This window comes from Saccoglossus kowalevskii, chromosome 15 (assembly GCF_978046115.1).
Source record: "Saccoglossus kowalevskii chromosome 15, keSacKowa6.1, whole genome shotgun sequence".
Classification (NCBI taxonomy): Eukaryota; Metazoa; Hemichordata; class Enteropneusta; family Harrimaniidae; genus Saccoglossus; species Saccoglossus kowalevskii.
In genome coordinates, this window is record NC_140655.1 from 30,717,991 (window position 1) to 30,737,419 (window position 19,429).

The window sequence follows — 19,429 nt, forward strand, 5'->3', positions numbered from 1 at the left end:
AAAAAAAAAAAAAAAAATACATATACATAATTATTTGCATACCAAATTTTTCCTAGAACAGGGTCGATATTTTGTTTGTTTTATTGAGTATTCCCGGAATTGTGTATAATCGGAAGTACGTTACAGGCCCCGTTTCCACTGTGCATGGCTGTGTGACAGTTTTGTAAACCACCCCATCTATATGTTGTCTCGTATTTTATGCCCCGGGTCTCAAATGTGCATAAAAAGTAATTTATATAAAATAATTGCAACCAATATTTGCGGATGCATACAAGTCACAATGAGTCCGTCACTCGGGGGAGTTGACAGAAATTAAACAACCAGTTTATATATATTCTATTATTATACACCTGTCACCGTAACGCCATAAGTTACAGCGTGCCGTAATTTTGCGGTATTTTACGGGGTATGTTCATCCTACCATATTAGGAAATGCGAACTCCAAATATGGAATGATTACGCGCGTAAGCGTTCTCTAATAATAAAAAGGGTTTGACCGTTCTCCATACACAGAAGTTCGCTGATTCTGTTCTAAACATTTTGGATTTCGGCATTCTCATGATGCAACCTTGGAAGGAAAAGATGTATAATAATAAGGTTATTACGAGGATACCTCAAAATATGCATTCGGACAGTACGCCGTCGCATCGACCTCCGTTGCGCGTCACTGTACTGTCTGCGTGCGTACTTTGAGGTATCTTCGTAATAACCTCATATTATTAGCAGTGGGGTCATATTTGATCCTTTTATTGTCGCAATAATCTTTACAACCAAATATCAAAGTAAGGTGAGTACATTTATTTTTACACAGTGCTATCGTGATTGGCAGGTCTGGTAAAATTAAAATTGTGTCCATTGCAATGAATTAGTGAATAATCAAAAACGACGGGAAATATTCGCCTGGTTACAAAATAAATGTAGTAGTATATATTGTTTACAAGAAGCCCACTCAATTATTAATAATGAGCATATGTGGAAAAATGACTGGGATGGCGATATCATTTTTAATCATGGTACCAGCAATCAGCGTGGTGTAGCCAAAGTGTTGTTCATATGTAGTTCACAGCAGTAGAAATGATTCAAATGATAGGTGGATTATAGTAGGCCTACGTTTTATTTTAGTTAAAGCGCGGTGGTCGTCGCGCAGCGTGTGTTCGAATTTCATGTGAATAAACAATGTATTTTACACGCGTTGTATACGTCGCTACGAGTCCCATGTCGAACAGGACCGGCACGACGACTACCGCCCTTTAATGTGTACGCTCCGAACGGTGATACGGTCGTTTTATTGATAATCTGAAAGTGATTATTCTCAAGCTATTATTAGCGTGTGATATCGACATCTGTTGCTTACGTAATTAGCTGACTCGACGTTACATCTGGAGAAGAGGTAGGCCATCAAGTAGAATAGATTACATATTGATTCTTTTTTTCATTTGTGTCGAGGGTTACCACGGCAACTATTGGTGAAAGTTACTGTGATCACTGTTTAATTAAGATTGGAATTAAAACGAATGCCCATCCACACAGCAAGGAATATTGGCATTTGAATCTCATCTGAATGAGTGTGGGCTTGTTAACAATTTTTTACAGTATTTTTCGAGACAAATGAAGGATCAGCTAATCCACATTCAAATGTTCTTTCAGAAGATTCTGTAGAAAATTTAGTTGTATGCGACATAAAAAGTACCTGTATTAATAAACATACTTATCAAAGACATAAATAAATTTCGTGGCATTGTTGCAACAGGACATATTAAATGAGCAGATAGATCTTTACATTAATCGTTATTATAGTTTTGAAGGGAGGTTCCACTAATAATGTTCGTTATATGTATGATTCACAATTAGACAGTTTGCAAAACCGTACATATGAAGGTCTTATCCAAGAATAAGAGTTGACCGAGCCTATAGTTCATTTTCAACTGCCAAATCTTCTTGTTTAGATGGCATACCCGTTGAAATATACAAATTATTGTTTCCACATTTAGGTCACCATGTGCTTAATTACAATTATTCATTCAAAAGGTGACAAATGACAGCAATTCGACGGGAAGGTCTTTTGACATTATTTCTTAAAGGGCGGTGGTCGTCCCGCAGCGCGTGTTCGAATTTCATGTAAATAAACAATGTAATTCACACGCGTTGTATACGTCGCTATGAGTTCCATATCGAACAGAGTGCGGCACGACGACTGCGCTGCCGCCATTTAAACAACAAGATGGGTACGGAAAAGACACTGATGCAATGCTTATCAATTGCTTATAATAGGTATGTCCTACTTATATTGGTATTACATATTTAAGTTACAACACATAATACCAAATATTGCAGGTTTTGAATCCTGTGTAAAACAAAACAGCTTTTGCATTTCACGATTGCAGAGTAAAAACACCTTTAGTTCTCAATTTCGCAATCATTGTATTATTTGCGGCACTTGGGGTAAAAAGAAGAATACGAGTTCCGGAGCGGGAATAAAGCTCTAGCTGTGAGAATGATGGATTCAGACAAGTGGTGGTACATTGAGGTCGAAATTGCCAAAATTACCGGCTGGTTCATATTGGCAAACCACGTAGAACTTTGGTCCATACGCCCTCTGTGCTGTTGCTATGCCACACCCCAGTTGGTCGCTAGACTTCCATACAAGTTGTGTGAAATGTTCTGAAAAATAAAAATTGAGATATGAATTTCGATTGGCATTTGAACAGAGCGACGACCTAGGTTCATACTAGCAAATAAAACTTGTAACCCTATAATTTATTATCGCTATTTTCGTTGAAAGGATGTTTCAGTGAAAATAAAATCCAGTGAATATACCTTTTTTCCTATGTTTTACATTCAACTCATCAACAATCAGACTGAGTGAAAATAAACTCCATAAAAACACCTAAAGTTTTTTCATCGAAAATTTGTTCCAGCTAAAAGAATTTCTATCGCTTGGAGGTTAGTCGCGTTTCGAAGCTCAGACAAATAATTTGTTTCGTTAGACACTGACTTATCAGAAAAGCGTATATACAATGATACAACTTATTGTTTAGAGTCATTGTCTGAATTGCCTGGATGACAGACAAATCTAGAAACAGCCTGAGAGCTGCTACAATATTTCCATCTTATTTTAGTATTAACCATTTCCTGCTTGTATTTTACTTTACTTTCATGATTTAATTTTGAACGAAATTGACATATTTTTAGCGGAGATTAGCTATATACAGGTCTTGGTAAACATTTGTGATTTGTTAAACTTATTGTATCTAATTATAAAATTTGTTGTTCTCAACCAGCTTCTTAGGTTTCTAATGATGATATGTTAAATTGTATAGGCTACATAGCAACTGAAGAACGATAAAAACATGATTGACGTCACCAGTTTAATTTAAAGCATTTTGACTCACCATTGGAACTGTTGAGAGTACCTGAAGCAAAATCATAGTTTACAATCTCTGAATACCAATCGGATACTGGCGTGGATCCTGCAAATACAGACACATTGTTTACTTTCATTAGTTTCCGTATTACGGTTGCCACTGGGGGCGTCATGCAAATTTTAAGACAACATTACAGCCTTTCCGACAAAAACAAATCAACTACAAAAATTAAGGTTTATGTTAAGCTAGAAATTGGGATAATAGATTTAGCTGGTATTGACTTTCTTTCGAAAAAGAATGATCTGTATGTTGTTTGTGTTTAAACAATTTCTGTATTCTAGGAGTATATATAGTTAATAACCACAGGGACGGAACTGTGTCATCATGATTGCGTCGCAAACTTCAGTCACGTTCTTCAATCTGTGGAACAAAGTCGTCAAACGCCCTCTCTCGGCGGTGTCCCACTTTTACGGCACCATCATAGTACACACCATCATTCACCTACCTGTGAATTGATCATATGATTGCCATCTAAATACGTCATATCCGGTCCATATATTTTCTCCGCGATTAGGTGGGTTAGATCCTCTGTTTGTACTGTGCTCGGATGAGTCAGTAGCCGCCAATTCCTCAGCCCATTCTTGGGCATAGTCATTAAGTTGTGAAGACAGTTGCAGCTGAGGTGACCCGTGCTTGCAGCGATAGAAGTTATGGGGATCGAGCATCTGCTGTCTGATGTCATCCAATCCAATATTGCATTCGGCATTCCCGGTGGGGTTAGAGCACTGTCCTTCAACGAGGGATCCTGATGAACATCCGGATGATCGGCCCCCGGCTCCACCTGAATTAAATGAGAAGTAATAGTACACTTTACTATTGTGCACTTTGAAATGAGGCAACAGCAATCATTTTCAAAATTGAAAGAACATGATCATTAGTTGATTGATTGATTGATTGATTGATTGATTGATTCGATAAAAATATCCCATAACTGTGATATGGACAGCAATGAGTCTGAATATACGAGGTAAATTCTCAGACAATAATGGCATGTGTGGTTATTGTAATGTCATAGGTGATAATAGCAATGTGGATAATATTTCCAGACAATAAGCCATGGTTGGTCACGGTTACTATCAGGTAATAATGGCATAGTGATGATAACAGTGCGGGTAACTAATATTATTATACATTGTCGCCGTAACGCCATAAGATACAGCGTGCTGTAATAAAAAAAAACATGGCTGACACCAGAGTTTGACCGGATTCCACACAAAGAACTTCGCGGATTCTGTTCTAAACATTTTTTATTTCGGCGTTCCCATGGTGTATCCTTGGAAGGAAAAGATGTATAATAATAAGGTTGTTAAGAGGATACCTTAAAGTTTACACTTGCTGCGCGTCGGTCGATACTTCCGCTGTACTGTCTTCGTGTGTACTTTGAGGTATCCTCGTAATAACCTCACATTATCACGTAATAATGACAAGGTATCAATGAAACTAGGAAATATTGATAAACCCTGTCCTAGAAGTGCAATATTAGTGAAAAATGTGTAAATCATAATGCGATAGAGGATATTCACAAACTATTATAGTAAGTTATTCCTGTTTTTAAAGGAATAGAAAATATAACGACTTTCTGACGGTTGATTCATTGTTATTCGACAAAAGAGAACAAAATGTGTGTATCATAGGAGAGGGTCAAACTAAAACTTTGGCATGTATTCGGAGACCTCAGTTCATTGTATACAGGGACATACTAATAACAGGTGAAATTCGTCCACGTTACATCCAAGGTCACAAAAATAACAAGGTAATAATGACACAGATAATAATAGCACATGTAGTTTTGACACAGGCAATATTGAAAGGGAATATTTCAAGCTATATTCAAGGGCAACAATGGTATAGATAGTAAAAACATGATATTGCAGAAAATGACATACAGGTAATATTAACGAATATTTTAATGGGTGTTTACTGACCAGCACAGTCCTTCTCGTCACTGCCATCTAAACAATTATTCGTCCCGTCACACAAAGTATCTTCTTTCACACACAGTATTTTATCTGAACATATTATTGGGTAATTTGGATTCCAGCACAAATCGTCTTCTTTTAAAGGAGGGTTTGGATTGCCTAGTAACAAAATATTCATCATAGAAATATTAATTGAGATAACGTAAATTAATTTTCAATTATTCCCGTTCAAAGGTAATCGTTTGGATAGTCTCACCACAGGACTATCCTCAAGTTTCCCTTTTGAACTGACATTCCGAATAGATACATGTGCATGCATGTACGGTGTTTTAATAACGATACAACATTCACATCTATGCATCGTACCCTTCGAATATTATATTCTCCGTGATTACTCCAAATAGTAAAATCTATAAAAAAAAATATATAGTGGTAAGAGAACAGCGTAAATAAAAAAGAAAATATCTTTACAGAAATCGCGTAATGAACACTGATACGCAATAGACATATTTTAAATTTTATTTTAAAACATATACCCTTTTCATAAGACAGGCGCCCTCACACTTTACTGTGGAATATGAACTCAGAAAGAGGCTCACGGCGGATTATATTGTTTTGCTGCCTGAACAGATATAAAAAAACACTCTTTCAAAGGTAAGAAACACTTTGTATTTCTTGTTTCTTTTTAACTTAACCCATCAGTGTTATAATTATGATGTTATCAGAATGTGAACGTGATGAACCAATCAGAATGCCGGAACCATTACTAGTTACCGGCCTCTTGTGGTTTGGTGCGCTATGACACATGAGGCGGTAACCAGCCAACTTATGGATGCGCTTGGGCGCGCCCTTATCGACAAGTGTGTTTGTATGAAACTAGCGCATGGGCACCAGGCTGTGTTGTATTTTTAAAACGTCATCGATTATACCCATCTACGCCATTTTGACGTCATATAATAGGTTCGTCGCTAGAGGGCGCAACTTAATGGAAATGTATATTCACCCGAATATTCGATAAAATGTCATGTAGGCTGCGTTTAGTTATTTGACGTGATTGCAATCTTAGTAACATAATTGACACTCGATTTCGGGCAACTGTCTCCGAGGAGTTTCTCACCTGCACGCTCCTGAAGAAGTTCGTCAAATGATTCTGAATTGCCTGATAGAAGATCTTTCAAAGCGTGAACCAGCTCGTCACGCTCCCTGTCTTCACTTTTCGTCTGTATGTCTTCGCTAAAGTGAATGCTGCTGTATTTGGAAGACGCCGCAAGTACTGCTTTCCCAGTGCGCAACTACAAATGGTCACAGAAAGCAACGATCAAAGGCAAGCATGGGTGGATGACGAGACAAAACAAAGTCCGTCTATATGAACATGGACAGACGAAGAAATACATAACGACGGAGGAGGGCAGAAGAAGAAAAAAGCACTTTAAAGCATTTCAGTAAAAATAAAATGACTCCAGCCATAACAAAAATATTAGTTTGCCATCACTATTTTTTAACAGGTGCAGTTTCGTTATGGTCTTAATTACAGCCTTGTCTCCATGGTAAAATATACTTCATGAATGGAATGAAACAAGTGCAAAAAACACTACAATAAACATTCTTTTGTTTTTATGCAGAAAAATACAGTATTTTTACCGTAAATCATATTTGTTAAAGTTATTGTTCAACATGAGTTGTTGGACACACTACATAGTTTGTAATTTCATTTATTACTTCAAGTTCTTTCAGTCATAAATCAAGACAAATAAAATGCAAAACTATAGAGAATATAGCAAATAGCAAATATTCTGTCATATTCTTGTGTAACCGGTAAGTATGAAATAGTTGGCATATGGAATACATTTCGTCATGAATTGTTCTTAATATATTTCTGAATTTTCTGGTCAAAATCACTTGTTTTCAGTTTTTCTTTTTTCAAAAAACACGACAGAATTTGACAATGTCGAAAATGAAAAATCTTTATCACAGTGTTAAAACTTCAGATGATCATAATATCGGCACAATCCAGGGGCTCATTCCTTCCCATTCAAGCTGTCAAGTTTGGAGTCAAAACAATTCAATACAAAAACGACCGAAATGTTGCGATTAAGACAATTGACCAACATAATACTAACTCGGCTGCGGACTTCGTCTCTCTCAAATTTCTCATCACGCCTCATGACGTCATCCATGATGCCATTCACTGGTAAGGTCTGACACACCACCAACACTATTAGGAGTATGTAAGCCGGCTGCATTCTGAATATATTATACGAATTACTGTGAAAGAAACAATCTGAAATTATTAAAAGTATTTTAATTACACACGTTGACAGGCGTGCGACCACCACCCTGCCTTCGCGCATTCGCCGTACTGCCCCCTACACACACGGTCGATGCGTCCCTTATACTGCCTTTGGGTGTACTTGAGCTATTAATTAAAAAACCGCATACTCGTGTTATACTCTACTACGTCTATACAGCATATAATATTACTTCAAGAGATAGGTGGCTTTAATCAGAATTTTAGGTAAGTATGGTTTGAGAAGCCTATTTTATGTAAAATATTGTGCTGATTTCAAAAAAAGCACTCTTATTGACCCTACGTAAGACAAAATTGCAATTTGGACCACATTTTGGTAAAAAAATTGTCATTTTTAGTCAATTTTTTTTTTTTTTTTTTTTTGACATATGATGTCATCACATTTGTCTGATGATGTGTATGTATGTTTAAAATGTAAGGAAACATATTTTAGAAGTTGCATTGATTATTAAGAATGAAGATGTTGGTCATCACTTGGATATTTTCCTACAAAAATTGAACAAAAGCGCAATTTTTGGACAAATATTGACCAAATTCTATTTCAACGCATATGGAGATTCTTGTAATGTATAAAATATTATATAGAGATCGGCAAAATATTTGGCAGAACAAAGATTTGGAACAAATTTAGATTTCTTATTTACATACTTTTAAAGGGAAATGTCATAAATGTCATAAACATAATTAATCTACAGCTAGTAATGAATAATTTATTTTTCTATATAAGATGGAGATTGCTTTACAATGTGTGCTGCATGTGAGTGGTGAGAAAGACCATGGTGAAGAAGTTACTCCATTTACTAAGCAGACATGGGAAACAGCAGGAGAGGTAGGCCTAGCCAGAAAGCAATATCAAAGAAGATCAAAATACCTTGTTATATGTGATTCTATAAATTTTGAAGGTGAACAATTACCTCATTACGGTTTTCATGGTAGTTGTTACAGCAAATTTACAGCTTATCAGATACATTCAAAGGAAAAGAAAACAACTTATTCTGATAAAGATATTGTTGAAACAAGATCCATGGTGGAGAAATCAACAGTCGCTACTACTTCCACCACTGGAGTGCTGGAGAATAAGTGTATTTTCTGCAATGGTCCAGAACGCAAACATTTCCGCAGTGGTTTTGAAACATTATCATCATGTGAGACAACAGAAGGACAAGATAGCATTATAAATGCAGCAAGGCAATTGAAAGACAAACACTTCCTTCGAGAATATGAACAGATAGACTTCATAGCTAAGGAAGTCAAATACCACAATGCATGTAGAGCAAGGTATATTTCAAAGGGAACAAAGACGCAAGAAAAAGAGGAAGCTACAACATATACACATAGACGAGAAACAGCTTTCCTAAAATTACTTTCATATATAAACTCCGAACTTTTTTTGAAGGAATCCTCAAAGAAATTGGTTGATGTCAATAAAACCTATATTGAATTTCTCGAAAACGAAGGGTTGGATGAATCTAATCCAGATCCATACCACCTGTTGTCCAAAATCAAGGAATTCTATGGAAGCAAGCTTCAGATTGACCAGGAAAGTAAAAAACAGGGAATCTATCTCTCCATGACTAGAGATGCAATGGACAATGAAATAAAGAATGTAGCTTTGTTCCTCAGAGAAAAAATTCAACAGCTGCGTAAGAACAAACTCCCAAATCCAATTACAGTAGAAGCAATATATACTGGCCAGTGTACAAATATACCTCATGAACTACTAGAGTTTTATAGGATTATGTACACTGGCTCAAAAGATGAGGCCAGTCAGAGAGTGGAGCGATATGTTGAATCATCAGCTGAAGATGATATTTTTAAAGCAACTAATGGAACAGTGAAGCCAGCTAAACACATACTACTTGGCATGGGTTTAAAAAGTATCACAGGTTCCAGAAAAGTACAAGAAATTGTTAATCACTTTGGCCACTGTATAGGATATCATAATGCAGAAGAATACGAGACTGATATTGCAGCTCAAATTATTGAGACAAATCGTATTCTTCCTGATGGCCTAAAAGCATGTAAAGGACTAAGTACAATATCAGCATGGGACAACTATGATGAATCAATGTATCATGACACACAAGGTATCTGTATCCAGAACGAAGTTCCTGTTATGTTGTCACCATCACCAACTACATCAATGGCAACCATGACAGCCTCAATCATAAACTCATCATCAGCATCATCATCACCAGTATCATCTCCTTCTACTGTTATGAAGAAACAAAACAAGAGAAGTCTCGAAATACCAAATACTGAGCTTGAACCAGTTAGAAAAAAGCTTAAGATATCACATTTCAATTTTGGTATACAAACATTGGACAAGCCTGTAAATTACAATGCGTGTGTTGCCAGAGATGTTGCATGGACAATATCTTGTAAAACAAACAAACAAGTACCAATGTGGTCTGGCTGGAACTCCACAATAACTAATGATGATCTTCCTGTTCAGAAAATAGGCTATTTGGCAAACATCGGAGCCCCTCCTACAAGGCATGATGTTGTGAATGAAACTATGAAAAGGAATGTTACCCTTGCTGAAGAGTGTGAGGAAGATTACATTGCAACAACCTATGATCTAGCAATAGCCAAGCCAGCTTGCCAATTGCAGGACACTATGAGACCTAAGTTTGACAATGTATTTGTCTGTTTTGGTGCATTCCATATCATGTTCCGGTATATGTCAGCAATGGGATACATCATTGATGGGTCGGGTGCAGCCCATATATTAATGGAAAGTGGTGCCCTCACAAAAGGATCTCTAAATGCATTTCAATGTGGAAAACATTATAATCAGACTAGAAGAGTGCATGTACTTCTCGCAACTGCTATGCAGAGCAAACATCTAGATTTGTTCTTGGCGCTTGAGAAAGCAAATGATAATTATGGGCAGTTGGTTGAAGCTCTAAAGATGGTCCAATCATCACCATCGCCTGAAAAGATGAAAGATTTAGAGGACACAGATGAGTACAAAGAATTCATGATGACCTATGCAAGATTCTGTGATGATACCAGGACTGGTAAACATGGTGTGAATGCCCAGTTTTGGAGAAATTATATTGACATGGTTAATATCTACATGTTGTTCAGCAGGGCTGTACGAACAAATGATGTTGATCTTTTTATCTTTATGCTTGGGAAAATGATTGACATTTTCTTTGCTGCAAGTCGCCATAATTATGCACGCTACATGTGTTTGTACTATCTGAAACTTTTGAACATGGATACCACCCATCCTGGTATTAGACAACAACTTGAAAGAGGTGGTCTATCTGTGAGGCTGTCAACTAATTCATTTGCAAGACAACCAGTGGACCAAGCACTGGAGAGCACAATCAATGCCGATGCAGCATCAAGACAAACTGGAATCACTGCTTTCCATCAAAGTCAAGGAGCAACTAGACGCTGGACGATTACTAGATCAGCAAGAAGTACTATAGTTGGACATCTCTTTGAAAAAGCAGCAATAAAGAAACATGTTAATCCCAGTCATGAAACAAGAAAATCTGAAGTGAGTAAATTTCAAAAGGATTTTGAAAGTATTTCAAACATGATTGAGACAACTATGAATCCGTTTGCCAGCTCTTTGATCGGAAACATAAATTTGTATTGTTTGGCAGATGGTAAAGAAATGCCAGATAAAGTCAAAGCTGATATGCTAAGTATGTTTGTTTTGGGGAAGAAGTGGAAAGATGAGTTTCTACAGGAATGCCTGACGGATCCTGCTAGGTTTGAAAGACCACTGCAAAGAAGAAAAGTGAGAAACTTTGCCAGTGCTGCCAAAAAGAGTAAAATACAATGTAAAGATGAAAAGGTCATTGAGCTGAAGACAACAAGAGATTTGCTGGGCAGATTAGTCTATCTTGCGTGTACCAGAAAGATTGAGCTTGAAATGGTGTTTCCTTTTCCACTTACACCAGTTCCTCTATCATTGGCCAGTATTTATGGCACAGTAAAGAAGACACCAAAGTATAAGCTCTCCAAATATCTCGAAGATATGATTGCACATGCACAACCAACAACAGTTGACACAGTTCTCTATGATGCTATGTTTATAATTCAGTCACTACCATCTGATCTGCCTCTCAGTTTTGGAAAGCTAGCAGAGTTGGTACTGAAGATATTATGTAGTGTACAAGCAAGTGCAATTCACTTTGTATGTGACAGTTATGTCAAAAGTATAAAGAATGCTGAGCAACAGGCAAGAGGAGCAAATGATGGATCATTCAACATCACTGGTGCAGATCAGTTATGCCCCAAAGACTTCAGATATGCATTGAAATCTTCAAATTTTAAAACGGCACTCATCAAGTTTTTCATAGAGGAATGGAAGGACGACAAATATGTACCTATCATAAAGGAAAAGTCGATTGTTGTTGCACACGAGGTGCAGTGCCTTCAGTATACAGTCACTCCAATGAGAAGTGTTCATCAAATCGAACTACCTGAATACATATGTTCACATGTGGAAGCTGATACCCGCCTAGTATACCATCTCAGCATGCTGTCTAGAGCAATACCAAGACAGAATGTTGTTGTCCGTGCTACAGACACTGATATCATGGTAAACCTGCTGTATCATGCCAGACAAGTGGATGCCAATATGTGGATGGATCTTGGACATTCAAGTAATAATACTAGAAGATATGTAAATATTACAGCACTGGCAAACCACATCGGACCAGTAGTTTGCAAATCATTGCCCGGTTACCATGCTCTGACAGGATGTGACTACACATCATCCTTCTTCGGGAAGGGAAAAGTAAACCCATTGAAGAAAGCTGTGAAGAATACGCTTTATCTTGAAGGACTAAGCATACTTGGAGAAAACATCACTTTTGCTGATGATGAAAATCTTGTAGAGCAGTATGTATGTTCACTCTATGGTCAAGGGGCATTAACATCCGTCAATGAGGCCAGACTAAAAATCTTCTTACAGAAATACAGACCAACCAATCAAGAAAGTCCATTGCAGAACATAAAGGGAATAGATGCCGGCATGCTTCCACCCTGCAAAGATGTTCTGGTTCAGAAATTGGCACGGTGTAACTATGTGGCATATCTTTGGAAGCATGCACATATACAGAATCCACTGGAGAACATCAAACCCACTGATCATGGATGGAAAGATGTAAATGGCGTTTTTCTACCTGTCTGGTTTACTGGCAATCAGATGCCTTCTATGCTTTCCCAGATCATTGAACCAGAAGATATTCCAGATGAAGATCAGGATGACAATGATGATGACAATGACAGTATTGTCGATTCCGAAAGTGATGAGGACAGTGATGATGAGGATGATGATGCAGATGAATGAGTTGTGGTAAGTTTCAAAAATATAGCAACATTTATGACTAATCTTTTCCTTTAATCTCAAACCAGTGAAATATACCACAAATCACAGGTGCTGGTTATATGGTAGTAGCAAATAATTTTGTTTTCGTTGTTTCTTTCAGCTTGAAAATGATATAGTTGAACGATGTCTTCAGAGCTGTTGATAAAAGATGTCAAACCCACTTGTGATGAACATTATATACAGTGATATAACAGTGTGTACATAGATCATAAATCATCTTTTGTTGTTTTATTTTGAATCTATATTTAACTAGAGAATGCAAAGTATTGGGTAATCTTTATGCATGATATGTTGGTTAAAATTGTATACCGATCTTGGAGAATTATTATCTCCGATTTAATTGCTAATGCTTGGTGCAAATGTTTTCATTAATAAATATATTAGAAATACAACATACTGTGTATTTGTTATTTATGTTCTGTACATCATTTGCCGAAATAATTATTTCAATCATTAAGTGTTACATATACATATATAAAAAGTCCCACGTGCGGGAAAATTGGCCAAACAATAACGTTCAAACACAAAAGACTCATTTTGACTGAAACTGGACAATATATCACCATGTTGTGTCACTTCTTCAATACACATTTTGAATGCATCATACATATTAGGTGGGTCAGTGCCCTTCAAGCATAAATGTATTTTTCCTTCACCATAACGGTTGAAAATAACCGTTGTTTGAAAAAAAATTATTATCGATCCAAATTTGTCAAAACAAATACAAATGGATAGCCAACTATGTTATCGATATAACTTATATTTTGATATTCCTTACATTTTTACCATATATACACATCACCACATGCAAAAAATACCCTAATATGAAAAAAAAAATCAAATTTTGACTAAAAATGACCATTTTTTGACCAAAATGTGGTCTAAATTGCAATTTTGTCCTGAGTATGGTCAATAAGAGTGCTTTTTTTGAAATCAGCACAGTTTTTTACATAAATTAGGCTACTCAAAACATACTTACCTAAAATTCTGATTAAAGCCATCTATCTCTTAGGGTATATCTAACTGAATTCGTTAATGTTATCCATACTATTTGTTCAAAGGCAATAGAATAGAGAATAAGAGACTTTTCCTATTCAGATGAACCACATGTACATGTGTATGCAGTCTATTGAATCTTTTCATTTATCGTTACTATCGATTGAAATAACACTCGTACTAGTCACACTTTTTGTGGAAGGCGGACATACGTATTCACGGATAAATGACAATAGTCAATAGTGTCCGGAAATACGTGAAGTGTTCACGATCAGAACGATATCCCAGGAGAGCCACTATATCTGCCATTCATTCGCTAATGTCAAGCCCCAGGGCAAGCTGATACGCTATATGTCGACAAAAAATAAGCGCGTTTCTTTATTTGCGGCCAGCACGGTTCAATATTGCAGTTGGATGACAAACAGTCGTGATCTGAGCGTGAAACTAATGCAGCAAAGATGTGGAAGAAAGATTGTTTGTTTATTGTTGGATGTTGGTGAAATAATGCCGATACGACATGTGCAGGTCTCTATAGCATTGTCGACTAAACCAATCATTTATTCTCCGGTTCAGTAAATCCTTTAGGGTTTTCGAAAAACGAGGGGAACTATGGAAACAAGTTACTGATGATTTCAAAGCACTAATTTACAACCTGTAACCATGGCACCGATCAAAATGATTCGATCATGCAAACACTTCCATCCCTAGCAAGACGATGGTAAATCTAAATTTTGTTTCGCTGAGAAAAGCTGCATAATGTCGACATGTCTTCTCCATCTATGGCACCGTCACGGTGCTCATTTTTTGATAAAAACCCTGTCATTGTAGAGGAATCTGTCGACCGCAGCGATTTCATCAAAAAATCATGGAACACAATTTGCTTTCTTTCAATGTAGTAGCTATATTTTCTGTGGATTTTGTTTGTATAGAAAGCTTATTTCAAGTGAACACATAAATTTTACTTATTTTATTCAAGGTTAGTTTTATGCTAGGCGGTAAAATATTGAATATGCATGTAGACAGTTCCCATGGAAACTGGTATGAACGTCTCCTCCTTTTATTTTCTTGTCATGTGTCTGGTGTAACTCATCATTGCTGAACATGGATATATCAATTGATAGAATAACTGTAATGTATTAACCCATGTATGCTTATTCAATTTTTCACTGAATATGCAGTCAATGAAATAATGACAAATATAACACAGAGATGACATATATAATATCCTTAAAGAAATTAACAGTGATTACCAAAACTTGAACAAAAAGGAACGATTTAAACTTGTACTACAGTCACCAAATACAAACCATCTTATCACTCTCTGCAAATATTTAGTTAAATATAAACATTAATTTTATTTTGTCATGTTCTTTTATATTTTATACATATTCTATGCTACATACAGTGATACTTACATATCACAGTATTTTAATATTTCTTATATTATTAATAATTGTCTGTAGTATTTTTGTCGTTCACTAATTTTGAATTCTTTTTAAATCAATTTTTACATTTCATGTACTTTTATTATTTACTTTATTAATCTGAAAAACCTAAAAAGAAATGTTAACTCTTTCTTTACGGTATTAATAATTAAGCATTATTCTATTCTATTCTAATGTCTAAATTGACACTTAACGCTAGTCAACAGTGAATTGCATTCTATTATGTTGCATACTGTAAAACATGTTGAAAAAGCGACATGCAATTTTAGCGAATTGTGGTAAAATGACGTAATAGCGAAATGTCGATTTAGCGAATCTCTTGTCATTGTTGATTTCTTTGTTTGGCGGCCATTTTGAATTTATAATAAAGTCATAAGCGACGTCTTGAATTAGCGAATCAGTTCTTTCGCTAAATTCTCGAAAAAGACATGCTCGCAAAAAAGACATGTTTTACAGTAGTTATATATTCAGGAACACTAGCCAAATTTATTGACATATGGCATTTTGAGGTAACTTTTCATCATGGTAAAATATTACTTACATTATTCTCCGTTTTTTTGTAAATCCCCAATCTTGACCCTATGACGTGTGCCATGACGTCACGTGTAATGACCAACTTCAACCCTAAAAATACCACTACACGTGGTAATAATTTACATATTTTCTCATTATTCAAATACAAATGTTGCAGTGTTCAAAAAACTGTAGACGTCGATTACACATACAGCATATTGTGCCCGATTAGCTGTAACGATTGTGTGTTACTTTCGATTGATTTGGTCGCGTGTCACTTCTCTAATTAGTTTTAAGCGACATTGTAGCAATACTTTTCAAATCTATAATCATTACAGTGCGTTGCGTTGCGTTGCATTGCGTTGCGTTGCAGTAATGATAATGTATCTGTGTTTCGTAGATTAGCAGATAATTGCTATCTATTCGTATGTAAATTATTCACATGTGCGATTCCACCTGTTCTGATTGGTTATTGGCTAAATAACAAACACAAGATGTATTGTTTTTTTATTAATATATATGTATTTTCTTTCTCTTAATGGATGACTCCCGAAATCCACCCCTAGGTAAATCTGACATTGCCTCGGGTACAGGTTCCCTTAACGGGTTTTTATATCTGTTTTTTTTTCCTGGGCGGTCGATGTATTCGCGATGGGGCTATAGCATCAATTATTTCGTGTATATTTACATATGTAATGGGAATATTGTAATAAACGCGTGTGGCTCCTGGGTACTGCAACCAACGCATACCGCATTTCATGCTTGTTGTGTAATTTGTATGAATATATTTGTTGAGCAGAAAGGTTAAACCCTGTGCAGTGCGACCAGTGAGTGCCCTCTCTACACACAACTGAAGGGGGAACTGAGGTACTTTCATTTCTTAGTTTTTCACTATGTTTTTACCATTTTTAGATTGTTGATGGCGTTGATTTTGATTTTGTTGACCCGTAGACAGTTTTGATCCCTTTTGGTAAAGGCATGTCAGTGTCAAGGTCAGATCAAGTGGAACGAGCAACAAACACTTGTCAATAAAGTTAGCAACATATTCACACACCATGCCAGAATAAATACCGTTTTACATCCATCGAAACTACTCCAACTACGGATTTGAATTGACGTCGGGGGTCAAGGCAAAATGAAGAGTCAATATCCCAATAACTCCTAGTTTCACACTAAATCAGATGAGTACACAATCTTTGCATCTATAGGAACTATGCTAACAAAGCTTTATTCAGATACACGGTAACATGCAGTCACGTGTTAACCCCATGGTCTCCATAACACGTGCATACAAAGTAAATCGGGCTTACCAAAACTATGACTCTTTATATTCGTTTGTTGCCATTTCCGTTGTCATATAAAAGCTAGAATTCAATGTTGATATACTTTTCAAAGATTTTACATTACATTTTCATAAATCACCATTGCTGATTTCAAGCGCTATAAATAGTATTTTTCAACTCACGAAGAACGTACTTTAATGCGCATGTGCCACCGAATACTTTAAAGAAAAGTCTCATGATGAAAAACAATAGCGTCATCATAGTAGTATGTATTTATTTTAGTGCGCATGCGCCAATGAATACTTTAAAGAAAACCAATATCGTCATCATAGTAGTACGTATTTTGCCGGTATTTTGTGGGTCGTAAACTAGCGAGCATCTTCGTTAGGTAACGTAGGTGCCACACCGACGAGGCCTTCCGTGGTTTTACACGATGGATGCAAACAAGTTATAACACACTGTAAAATAGTGTATTGTGAATGATGAGGCCAAAAGTCATCACTACTCTTCTGTGCCTCAATCATTCGTGGTTGCTTGGAAACAATCTACTAGTATAATGTCTTTGTTTGACAGTCCAGGATTCAATAATGTCTCATTTTGTTACAATGGTGATTTTACAAGTCCTGCCTATTGAACCGGGATTCTTTCTTTTGTTGTTCCATACAAGCATGCGTTATTCTGAACGTATGCTGACTATTTACCATGATTGTCGATGTGAGTCTTCAATAGAATCATAATGCAAAAAGCAGTCAGGCGTTGAACACCAGTAACAAAACCTCTTCCGATAAAGTTGACAAAACAACGAAATTAACTTTCTCTAAATAAAGAACGCGTATAAGCTGGTAGTCGGAGATGACCATTTACTTCACAAAGTGAATAGTTATTCTTTTTCGCATTTATTTTGAAATCGATAAAGTTGTGTAAATAGGACATAGTGTACTGAGTAGAAACCAAATAGTGCTAGGCGTAAATATACTGCTGTGACGGCTCAAACGAGTGTGATCGCGTTTACGTATGATGTCTCCCATAGACGGTTCGATAAAAGAGAAAAAAAACCATATATTTTTACACAAAGTTTTTACGCTGTACCTTTTCTTGCTTATATGGTATCAGTAAAACAACTACATTGTCGTTACAAAAAGTCACGGTCATTTTTTGTAAATTTGATAAAAAAAAGTAGTTTTTTGCCAAAATTGAAATCTGTGCGTTCGCATAAAACGTAATATGTCCAGCTGATGTTAAGTTTGGATGAAACAATTTTGTCTGACTCTGCCCATAATTCAACAGTGATTTTTGCGAAGAGTGCTGTTAGCTTTACAGGAGCTGACCATGTCCGTTTGATATGACATTCTGCTGTTACTAGTACGGGCCAGCAGATTAATTATCCGCTCTGAGTCGGTTACTTCCATGGTTGCAACAAATTACCTTGATGGACCAAATATTAAATCAAAGTGGACAACACAATGCGGCGGAAAAATAACATTTTGTTGCAGTATTTGTTGAGTTCTTTAATTGAGATTTACTCACTTACCTATAGCTGTGCCAACTATGAACTTCTCACGGGAGATCTCGCATGTGACTGGAAGATACCCAAGAGGCGTTATTTTTATCATGGAACAATCCACTATCAATGAAGGGGTGGTGAATTGTGTCCAATACCTCGTGCACAATATCAGTTGAAATCGTTTATGACTTGAATTATGATAATATTGAAAACTGTTTTTAAACTCACCAATTGATAACTATTGTTTCAAATCAAATGACTGAGACATCGGTGTGTGTTTGGTGCATTCATTCTATCAGTGATGAGCGTAACTCGGGTTTCCACACATAACAGAAGACGAGTGGACAGCAAGAGAGTCAGCTACTCCTGAATTTTAGAGATACTTTTTTTAAAAGCACCGCATACAACACAATTCTTTACAAATCTAAAAGATATTATTCTTAATGCACCAATGAAACCTTACTAACCACAAACCTGGATGTACTAGTACATCAAAAACAAACACTTAAGGTAGAGATGCAGATTCACGGGCACTTAGGATTGATTTTTTTTTCATTTTTTCTTTTTACTATCTTGGTAGAATTGTGAATAGTGGAACATACTCAAAAAACGATTTTAAAATATAGATAACAGGTGCAAACATCCTCTCTTTTGAATGCTTAGCAAGATTTAGCAAG

At 36.3% G+C, this 19,429-nt stretch overlaps 1 protein-coding gene and 1 long non-coding RNA gene across 2 annotated transcripts; one reads left to right on the top strand and one right to left on the bottom strand.

Annotated features, from left to right (window-relative positions):
* Positions 1-731: 731 nt before the first annotated feature.
* On the bottom strand, positions 732-18,825 carry LOC102804315 (uncharacterized). The gene is made up of 7 exons (XM_085508391.1): positions 18,780-18,825; positions 7,465-7,609; positions 6,462-6,636; positions 5,351-5,503; positions 3,871-4,206; positions 3,393-3,470; positions 732-2,661 (listed from the first exon to the last, which is right to left on the bottom strand). Exons 2-7 carry the CDS (start codon positions 7,585-7,587, stop codon positions 2,504-2,506), a joined length of 1,023 nt encoding a protein of 340 aa, XP_085364517.1. The 5' UTR covers positions 7,588-7,609; positions 18,780-18,825; the 3' UTR covers positions 732-2,503.
* On the top strand, positions 12,933-13,403 carry LOC144345004 (uncharacterized). Its single transcript, XR_013419309.1, has 2 exons — positions 12,933-12,978; positions 13,112-13,403. It is a non-coding gene; the product is annotated as an uncharacterized LOC144345004 (long non-coding RNA).
* Positions 18,826-19,429: the final 604 nt, after the last annotated feature.